This window comes from Dysidea avara, chromosome 8 (genome assembly GCF_963678975.1).
Source record: "Dysidea avara chromosome 8, odDysAvar1.4, whole genome shotgun sequence".
Classification (NCBI taxonomy): Eukaryota; Metazoa; Porifera; class Demospongiae; order Dictyoceratida; family Dysideidae; genus Dysidea; species Dysidea avara.
The window spans coordinates 4,839,736-4,851,219 of NC_089279.1; the positions used below are offsets into that span (position 1 = coordinate 4,839,736).

The window sequence follows — 11,484 nt, forward strand, 5'->3', positions numbered from 1 at the left end:
ATTATAAATGCAGCTGAATGCTTTATTAGGGTGACTGTTCTATTAGAGTATCTCGATCTCGCATTTGCTGCACGTAGTTGCCTTTCGAATCATAACTCAGTGATTTGTAATCCGATTCTTCTGTACTACTGCAAGGACTTTCTATGATGATTATTCCAGCTACATACTGATTTTCAGCTCGTTGCTCTAAGCGGTTTGCCTGGTAGATACGAAAACTAATAGTTTTTTTATTCATAAAAATCGATCGCGTAATTTTGACACAGGTTGGGTTTAGTGTCATATCTCCATGGTTTTTATCCCGATTCCTTTCAAACCACAAAAAGGCACTCCTACGATGGTTGCTCCATCTACATATCAATTTTCAACTGATTCCTCCAAGGCGTTTACCCTGTAGGCGTGACAGACCTTCGACCTTATTTTACGCAAATAATCGGTAATAACTCCGTGAATGTTCATCGGATTCCTACCAAAGTTGGTACGGAGATCCGCCTTAATGAGCCCTTTAAGTGTGCCAAATTTCAGCTAAATCCGAGCACGCATTCGTGTTTTATGGCGAATTTTGCGAAGTGCGCGAAATGAAGAAGATAAAGAAGAAAAAAAACGAAGAAATTTAAACGAAATTTTGTTCGCTCGTATCTCGGAAATGGCTGGAGCGATTTTCTTCAAATTTGGTATGTAGACTACCCTAACTGGGCGGCACGTCTCCAGCAAATTTGGTTCCAATCGGATAAGGGATCACAGAGCTACATAGGTGTGAAAATTGCGTTTTCTTCCTGTTAATATACTCACGGTGTGGCGCGCCGGCTTCTTGGGCCGCACGACACACTATCGTGTGTCTTGATATATAAGCAAAATCAGACACTCTCATGGTATAAGTGAGGCATACTCACCTGACAGGTGAAAGAACTACAGAGCACTCACCCTGTTTCTTATTTCTTTTATACATCAGTATCTGAGTATCTTTATACCCCTCAGAACATTATTATGCACAATGCCAGAAACATTGTGATTGTGGGAGCTAGTTTTTTAGTTTTAGCATTTTGTAATACATTTATAAGCATATTAACTTTGCTATTGGGACAGTAAGTAAGTTAATACATTATGTTTAAGTACTAGGGCTGTACCAATACCATATTTTACATCCGATATCGATATCTATCTATTTCCAATACCATATACACAGCTGATACTTCAAAGTCAAGCCAATATGCATTACAGCATAAAGAGTATGTCGGATGATCACTATGGCTGTGTTAAATTACTACAATTCATATGCTTTTCAACAACATAATCCTTTTATTTGTCGGTACTTATGACTGTTCACAAAAGGTTTATCCAAACTTGTCTGTTTTTTTCAGTGTAAATCACAGAACAAAACAGAAATCAACACCAAATAACTGTGGTGCAAAAAAACCCTCAGGAAAAGAAAAAAATCACCAACCTGGGATTGAACCCAGGTCGACTCATGCTAGGTAAGGACTGCTAGGCTAAGAAATTAACCATTTAACAACTAAGTCACTTGGCCAATCACACCCTTTTCATGGTACTTATACTACTTTTAACAGTGCAAATAACTCAAGTGAAATATCTGTATTGTTGACTTGCAATTGACCGATACCGATACTTGTAATATTGGTACAGATACCGATATAATATCAGTATCGGTACAGCCCTATTAAGTACATTCATAGGACTATAAGTTACTCACCTAATTGAAATTTATTTGTCCTGTCTGTGTTCAGTCTGGCAGACAGAAATATGCATCCATGCATTGCCCAAAGAATTATTTTAAAATTATCTAGCCTAACTTGTAAACCAAAACCAACAATTAAATGCTTTGTGCCACTTAATAACAAGTCAAAGTGTATCGTATCTTTGAACTGGTTGGGCATCAAAGCCATCAGCAAACCACGTTCCAATGATATTGCCCACAAGTTAAACCCCAAGAGGTGTCTTTGAATGCCCATATATACTACAGTGTTATAATTATATTATATACTACTTTAGTGTGAGCATTCAAACGTGCTGCTCAGAGCATATTGCTCAGGCAATATCTTGATATTTCCTGGTCAATATCTTGGTATTGCCTGGGCAATATCATAGGAATGCGGTTGGCTCAAGGCTTTGATGCCCAACCAGTTCAAAAATATGATACATTTGACTTGTTATATTGAGTGACACAGAGCATTTAATTATGCATGGGTTTGGGTTTATAAGTTAGGCTAGGCTCAGTGTGGTTGCTAAATTTTGACAAGTTGACAGTTACTAAGCGATGAACTATCAATAAAATCAGGGCCACCCACAGGGGGGCAACTGGGGCATTTTGTCCCGAGCCCCAGCCTGAAAGGGGCCCCATCAAGGGCCCCTTTAATACCTGTTTAAAATATCCATATACTCTAATAGAGCAGTCAAAATCCAGATACTCTAATAGAGCAGTCACAGTATTCTTCAGAGGAGCAGTATAGCAAGTTTATAAATGAGGAGATATAATTGGTGAGTGGTAGCTATTGTTATTGTAGCATGTAATGACCTTTTTTTTATTTGGTCTTTAATTTACAGCTAGGCTGAAGTTGTGATTCAGAGTGGAACCCTCCTTGCCCCTGGGCCCCACTTTGACTCTTTGCCCCGGGCCCCTTAATTTCTATGGGTGGCCTGAATAAAATAATCACTTGGGAAATGTGTGGATGCGCATTTCTATCTACCACATGTCAGCCATTGAGCAGATCACAAAACAACACAGAGGACAACTAGATTTAAATAGGTGAAAGGAACAAGGTGAGTGCTCTGTAGTTCTTTCACCTATCAGGTGAGTGTGCCTAGAGTGATATCAGTTATAGGCTTAATTACCACAACTGTATCGGGTTTTGCTGATGCACCCTTAGCCTGCGGCCCTCATGCTTTGGGTGTACATATCAGCAAAATCCCTCACAGCCATGGTATAACTAGTAAGCGTGTATACAAGGTACACATTAACCAGGTTGCCTATCAAACAAATTGTCATATATATGTATATATTCAGTGAATAAAAATAAAAGGATATATCTACTCTACATAGAACTACATACAGTAAATTTGGTTAATAGTTGTTATTGAAGAACAAAGTCTAAGTGAAATAGATGGATAAATTAGTTATAAAGATGGGGTTTTGGTCTTTTCTGACTTCGGTGCAATAATGGATATCGCTGCCATCCCAGACCATGCTGTGGTGGCTGTTGTGATGGTCCCCAACCTCTATGAGGTGGTCTCCAGCTCTATATGTGGTGGATGGTGGGAGATGCTGGCATCCCAAGCAGGTATACCATGCATATGGCTACAGAGGATTTCCAACAGCACCACATTGTTACCAATTGCAGGGGTCTGTGGTAATGCAGTCCAGAAAGCTTGAATATCAAAACTCCCGCTACACACAAACTTGTGCAGCTAATTGGAAAAATGTCTAGATGAAGAATCAAACTTATACATCATGGGGTCAGCGTCTGAAAGACTCCTTCAAAGGTGAAGAGTTATCTGACAGGCTTCTTCAAGTCGACTCGATAATGTTCTACAAATGCACAATGTTATGTTCACCAAGCCCTTAATTACTTTCTCAGGTGACACCAGCATACATATTGAACATATGCCAGGCTGTTCTTAATAATTTCCCTGACATGATTAAAACAATTTGTAGATTAACAGTGTGACAACAAGAATCAAATATTTCACACTTGTTACTAACCTGATTTAACCTGATAAACCAATCCTCTTCGAAAAAATCCAACAGTTACCATATCATTATTAAATCAAAAATGGATCTGGATACACAGGAGATACTAGTCCAGAAGCAAGATGTTGGCGTTATAGTAGTCCAGTAACCAACTACCAAGTAAAAGTCTAATTATATGGCTACTTTTGTTTTGCCAAATTAAAGAATGTGTATGGTTCTTACTGTAAACTTTAACACCCAAGTTTAAACACTTCAAATCTTCATGTGCAACTGCTACCGTAATTCGCTTTATTTTTGTGCAAAAAATTTCATGGTAAAAATTTTTGTGTAAAATATTTTCATATGATTTACGTCAATGACTGCTCTATTACAGTAGTTCGATCAATTTTTGTGTAAGAAATTTTCATACAAGTTTGGCATACAAAAAGTATTTTACAACGAAAAAAAAGCAAATTGTGGTATAATATAGAATAATTCCATAACATTATAAACTACTCTAATAAAACAATCACTCCTCATACAAACAATATCTAATTAACCCATACATTAGTGTATGTACTCACCTTTCTGGACAGCACATTAATAGTTGTAAGTACAATTAAGAATGGAATGCAGCTACACTGAATGGTTTGTGAAATTAGTAATTACGAACAGTTTCTGCTTGGCTCAAAAAATTAAGTTAACCCATTCCCAAAATCCAAAGACTACCAATGAACATAACTTCAAACTTATTAAGCTTGCATCTCTGTACTACTTCCTTTCCTTTGCTTCCTCTCCAATCTTCTCTCATATACAGCTAAAAGGTCATAAAATTATAATGTGTGCATATTATCGAAATTAAGTAAAAAAGGGCACATCCAAGAAAGTAAAAGTAAGCACTTAAAAGAGCTGATATCTAGTGTGGCCAAGAATGAATGTCATTACAACTAATTCACAACAATTTATAAAGATCATTAACATTGGTTCTTATCATTGACTCATGCATCCTGATGCATTCTCCTATAGTGGGTTACTTTAAACTCTAATTGGCTAAAAATTTGGTCACCTTTTTCCTCTACATGAATATTGAAAAAGCCGGCCAAATTACTAGCCAAGTAGAACATATAAATACATAATATGAGTTTCTGCTGCATGTGCACATGGCTACATTGTATACAAGTTTAATATATATTATCGTATTTGAAGGAATTTTTGTGCTATACAAGGTGTAATAAGGATGCTTGTTATGTAAAATGTGCAATATGGATACATCACAAATAGTCAATAATAGTTACTGTAGAAAATTAGTCTTCAATTTCATTCATCACTTCCACAAAAGAATCACGGTAGTGAGTGGCATCATCATCACAGCTTTGGCTAAATATAGATAAATGCAATATTGTATAATATACAGAGAACACTATTATGTAGCTATTTAATTGTGGTTACTTTTGTATGCTCGAAATTAACAACACTCTAATGCTATGTCTAGCAAATGTAGTAGGGATTACAAAATAATTAACTGCTGCTGAAAAGAGTTGATCTTATTATTTTAAATAGTTGCTTTCAACTATAAAACTACATTTATACTAAAGACCATTTAATGTGCTATGCCATCACCAGTATTAGTGTCATTGAGCATCTCAATTAGTCCTATAAGCTTTAATTTGGCATGGTACGTAATTCTGGAAAAGATATCCATTACTCATTCACAATAATTTAATTCCAAGGATTTTTTATCAAGGTCCAATAATTAAAAAAAATCTCACCAATTCAGTATCTTTATGCCTATATGGTATACCAGTATGATTGGTGGAAATTTGATTAGGATTATCAATTGTAAAGGAAAGTTACTATGTATATTTTTAATAGTTAAAGGCTACTGCATTGGTAGCAGGATTTCCACTTAGTTAAAAAATCATATAACATTAATAATTATAATATGTGTGGAAGTTGATATGCACACACACATACACACATACACATGCACACACATGTGCACACGCATGCATATAATTGACATAAAGCTAGTGTACTTACATGTCAACTATGGTGGCATTTCTTCTCATAACATCATCTATAATGATACCAATATCACTACTCAGTGGAACTATATTGTTGTCTTTAGCTGTATTAGGTTTGGGTTTGCAGTATGTGACAATTTTCTTAATGTTCTCTTTATATATGATCAGTTCCATTGTAGCAAATGCTATTAATGGTAACATCACAAAAAGAATGGTAATTGCCGACAACACTCCTGAACCAAAACTGTCATACATTGATATTACTGAAATGAACACGATTATTTGTAAAACAACTCCATCAAAGATATTAAGAATTTTAGCCTTGTATGGTTTGACTATCAGATGTATCAAGGCTACTAGTATGTTTGCTGTGAGTAATAAAACTTGTGAAGTGTTGTCATTGGATGAATTAATTATCAATATTGAAACTATCACCAGTCGACAAATCATGTAATAAGTTGCAAAGCTCCGATACTTGTCTCTGTAACATCCTTGAAACTGGTCAAGCAATGGTTTGAACCTAGTGAAATTGATCTTGTGATTAAGAAATGGTTCGAGTAGAAGTAGAAGTGGTAGACCAATGACAATCATTAGTGTAAATAACGCTGCTACAATAACATATGGTAGATGACGGCCATGAAAATACTCTATGTCAGGTGACAGGTAAGTGTAAACTTTAGCAATATTATGAAATGTCAGTGATCTCAACAGCAGTAATGAAGTTGTGGTCACAGAAGTGTACGATAACAGCAGAAGGAAACATATTACACGAATAATTCCTCTACTTAGAAATGCTGACAACTTGTAAGACATTCTTGCTGACCGGCAGATTATTCCTACAATAATGGTAACAGCTAGTGGATGTACATAATGAATGAACTCTTGGTCAATTCCAATCATAGATTTTACCAAGCAGAACTGTCCTAGAAATTGTGGAGACACTTTAGCAATGCTAGACATAATGCTAACAGCAGTATACAGTGTTTGTGATGCGTACAAATGTTGACCCAGTAAAATTTCCAGCATACTGTAATAGTATGTAATAACATACAAGTAACCAATCTCAACATGATAGTATGTCATAATAAAGACTGCTATAACCAGAACTATCCAGTATATCACTGACAATACGATAACCAGTACTGTCTGTCCATTTGTACACTTTCCAAAGCTGACACATTCTACAGAATCAAATGAGAGAGTATATCCTTCCTCACAACTACCACAAGCAGTACCAGATCGGTGTGAACTACACTGATTCATTCTCACTGGTGAGAGCTGATAAAATCCATTAGTTGTTTCACAACAAGTAAAATTGCAATAATTTTTAGGACAAACTGTCACTGTTGATTTGCCATCAACTACACCAAACCAGTAACCTCTTTTGATAGTTGATGTGCTACCAGAACAAGACATGATATCACTGTCATCGTGGCATACACACTTTTGAGTAGTATTATCATAGTGGTAACCAGGGTGACAGGGAGATAGTTCTGCTATCAGCTGGACAGAAATTTCTAAATCACTGTTTGTATATGATGTAATCATCATAGTGAAATTGGTAATGTCAGAAGTCTCCTTGCCTGTTACACTGACCCCTTCAAATAGATTACAAGCTATTGGCACAAATTGTGTCCTACCAAGATTATGATCATGATTTTCACCACTTACCACAAAGTCCACTCCCCTAGCAGGTTGGTCATGAAAGCTTAATACACAGGCATTTATTTTAATATTTTGACCAAGCATTATATTATCCACAAAGTAAGTATTACAATTATTTGTTGTATTAGTAGTAGTGATACAGGTAGCTGGGTTATACAGAGCTAGATGACGAGGAGGATTATTGTGGGTCACATTCAAACCCACCATGCTGCTGTTTAGACACATTTCATCACATGATGCTTGTATGTGCATATACACATCATCACCCACAAGAGCAGTATTGCTGCTAAACTCAACACTTGTGGTATTGGATAAGATTTTGCTTTTGTTAGTTTGTTTCAGTTCACCAAAAATGGCTCCACCATGAAGAGTAGCAGTGTTCTGATTAAATATAACAAAAGATTTGCTTTCAAACATCATGATAAAATTATCAACAAGGTGTATTGCTCCACCACTTCTTCTAGCTGAATTATGGTCAAACGTTGCAGATGAGCCTGTTGCAAAGTTTATGCTGGATTGTTGAAGACTTACAGCTCCACCGTCTTCAGCTATATTACTTATAAACTCCACTTTAGAATTGTCTTCAAATAAAAGAAGAGAATACTCTTTGCAATACATAGCACCACCTGTTTTTGCTTCATTGTTAACAAATTTCACCGATGAATGTCCAGCAGATGTCACATTACGGGTGTGATGAGCTCCTCCATGTGCACTGGCTCTATCTTCTTCAACAGTGTTTCCATCAAAAGACACTTCTGAATAACTGCCACAGAACATCGCTCCACCAAACACAGCTTTATTCTCATGAAATGTCACTTTTGAGGTTCCATCAAATGATACATCTGAGTAGGTTTCTGAGTACAGAGCTGATCCATTTGTTGCACTATTATTAATGAATGTCACTGTTGAGTTATCGTGAAACAAAACACTACACTTCTCATGGGAATAAACAACACCTCCACTTACAATAGCTTCATTCATTTTATACGTAACGCTTGTGTTTTCATTAAATGATATTTGTGAATAATCTCTGGAATATACTGCCCCTCCATTATTAGCTCTGTTGTCACTAAATGTCACTTTGGAGTTTCCATTAAATGTGACGTTACAGTTCACAAAGGAACTAACAGCTCCTCCATTTTCACTTGCATAATTTCTATTATACATTACTGATGTGTTTCCATGAAATGATAGTTGACAATGACTGTAAGAGTACACAGCAGCTCCACGCTTAGCACCATTGTCACTAAATGTCACTTTTGAAATTCTGCTAAACCTTACTTCTGAATATAGTCTGGAGAACACTGCTCCACCATATTTAGCTTTATTGCTACCAAATGTCACTTTGGAGTTTCCATTAAATGTGATGTTACAGTTCACAAAGGAACTAACAGCTCCTCCATTTTCACTGGCATAATTTCTATTGTACATTACTGATGTGTTTCCATGAAATGATAGTTGACAATGACTGTAAGAGTACACAGCAGCTCCACGCTTAGCACCATTGTCACTAAATGTCACTTTTGAAATTCTGCTAAACCTTACTTCTGAATATAGTCTGGAGAACACTGCTCCGCCATATTTAGCTTTATTGCTACCAAATGTCACTTTAGAGTTTCCGTCAAGTGTGACATTGCCATTCTTATAAGAATTAACAGCTCCTCCATTTTCACTGGCATTGTTACCGTTATATGCCACTGTTGTGTTTCCATAAAATGTCATTTCTGAATAACTTCCAGAGTACATTGCTCCACCAAATGCAGCAGTGTTGTTAGTGAAGATCACCATTGAGTTTCCATCAAAAGTGATGTTGCAATTACCATACAAGTAAACAGCTCCTCCACTCTTGCTACCATCATTTTCTTTATATATCACTGATGTGTTTCCATGGAACAGTATTTTTGAATGAGTTCTACAGTACACTGCTCCTCCATGTTTAGCTTCATTCTCACTAAATTTCACCTTTGAGTTCCTATCAAATATCATGTTACAGTTCACATATGAATAAACAGCTCCTCCGTTCTCACTAGCACTATTACCGTTGTATATCACTGTTGCGTTTCCATCACATGAAATTTCTGAATGACCTCTAGAATACAGTGCTCCTCCATATCTTGCTCCATTGTTACCAAACATTATTGATGTGTTTCCACCAAACAATATTTTTGAATAATGTCTGGAGTACATGGCTCCTCCATATTTAGCTTTATTGTCACTAAATGTCACTTTTGAGGTTTTATCAAATGTGATGGTACTGTTATTATTAGACTCATCAGCCCCTTCACTGTCACTAGTGTCATTACCTGTGAATGTTGCTGAAGTGTTTTCATCAAATGATACTTCTGAAAAATCTGTAGAGTGTATTGCTCCTCCAAATGTAGCACTGTTATTATTGAACGTCACAGTTGAGTTTTCAGCAAATAAAACATTGGAATTTTCACAATACAGAGCTCCACCACTTGTACCAGCTACGTTGCTTTGAAGTGTCACCATTGTACTTCCACCAAATAATACAAAAGAATTATTTGAAGACGACAGTGCACCACCGTGTGAAGTGGCCACATTGTTTGTAAACCTTATAAGTGAAGTTTCTCCAAAATATATTCTGGAATCATTAAGAGAGATAGCTCCGCCACATTTGTTTGCCAGATTATTGCAAAAGATGACATTAGATTTGTCCTTGAATTCAACAATTGAGCTACTGCTAAAAATTCCACCACCAGCAATCACAGTATTTTGCTTGAAAAGCACATCACCTTTAATGTGTAGTTTATGATGAGACAAATAAACAGGTACTCCTTCATTGCCAATAAACCATGAATTTTGCAAGCATGAATACTGCAGCTCTCTATTTCCTGAATCGCCAATAAAGATGACACTTTTGGAGGCTCCATTGTAAGAGAAATTACAGCTGTCAATCACCAACTTTGTTTGGGTATAACCTGCAATCATAGGTGAATACTGCACTGCTGCACCATGACCTCCATGTTGTTTATTATGTGTGAACACAGAATTGGTGATGTGTATATTTCCTGAAACTTCTGAGAATACTACAGCTTGTCCTGTTGAGGAATTAAAGGAGCAACTTTGAATGATAATGTTGGATGATTTGTAAAAGCTGATTCCTGGATATGATGGCTCATTGCTAGACCCACACCTCTCCCAGTCAACACCTGTAATAGTAACATTGTTGCAGGAGATGAAGTTTATTGCTCCAATACCAATACAGTTCACAGTGGAATTTCCATGTCCAATTATTGCAATATTGTCAAGATTTTCTACAATCACTTTAGTATGTAACACAACATCAGATTCTGTAATTTTGATTGTGATATTATTTGTAAGATTACGGATTGCATTATCAATTGAGTGAAAAGGGGCCTCTCCAATTACACAGCAAGATGCTACCTGATCATACTCTGTCCCTGAACCTGAGGCAATTTCTTGAGAGTAGGTTTTATTTATAGTTTCTTCAGCCTTTATGAAGACTACACAAAGCAGAAAAATACTGACAATCCTGGCTGTCTGCATAACAGCAATGACTATCACAGCAACAGTGAATTTAAACTTGAAGATATGTAATACTTGAATTTATTTTGCAGCTTTTATAATACCAGAAACTATAGAGAATCCATATGCATGATTGCATTAAAACCATGCACAAGCCCTTTGTTTCATTGTAATAAAACTTGATTGATGCCCTTCAACATTGCAGCTGCTCTATTGAATCAAACAGTACATGTACATATTGGGTCATTATGTCTTACCCTACATGCATAGCTAGTACTGCAGTGCATTGAATCTCTTTCTTGGTATCCAGCTACATAATTAAAGTGTGTCACCCAAAAAAACCTTCCTTTAATAAAACAGCTAAAGTGCTACTAAAACAAGTATGGATCAGTTTTGTGTGTATAAATTAGCATTTTCTATAGTACAGATCGATAATACATTGTTTTAGTATGGTTCTAGTTTTACTTCAGTTGACAGAAATATTGGGCGTCTGGATTCAGTGGACTGGAATGGTGGACTGGAATGGAACAGTATTAGGTAATTTCACTTAGTGGTCACCTCTTTATATGATACCTTCTAACAAAGACCACCTCTTTATAAAGA

General features: G+C 36.3%; 1 protein-coding gene across 1 annotated transcript; it reads right to left on the reverse strand.

Annotated features, from left to right (window-relative positions):
* Positions 1 to 4,883: 4,883 nt before the first annotated feature.
* Positions 4,884 to 10,902, reverse strand: LOC136263884 (probable outer membrane protein pmp20). Its single transcript, XM_066058505.1, has 2 exons — positions 5,723 to 10,902; positions 4,884 to 5,059 (listed from the first exon to the last, which is right to left on the reverse strand). The coding sequence occupies exons 1-2, from the start codon at positions 10,900 to 10,902 to the stop codon at positions 4,987 to 4,989; spliced, it is 5,253 nt and encodes a 1,750-aa protein (XP_065914577.1). The 3' UTR covers positions 4,884 to 4,986.
* Between the last annotated feature and the right edge of the window lie 582 nt (positions 10,903 to 11,484).

Excerpts from the sequence above, each read along its gene's own strand:
- LOC136263884 (XM_066058505.1), bottom strand. The coding sequence starts at position 10,902 with ATGCAGACAGCCAGGATTGTCAGTATTTTTCTGCTTTGTGTAGTCTTC. Across the intron at positions 5,060-5,722 it reads AATGCCACCATAGTTGACAT|CCAAAGCTGTGATGATGATG; the intron begins GTAAGTACACTA and ends ATCTATATTTAG.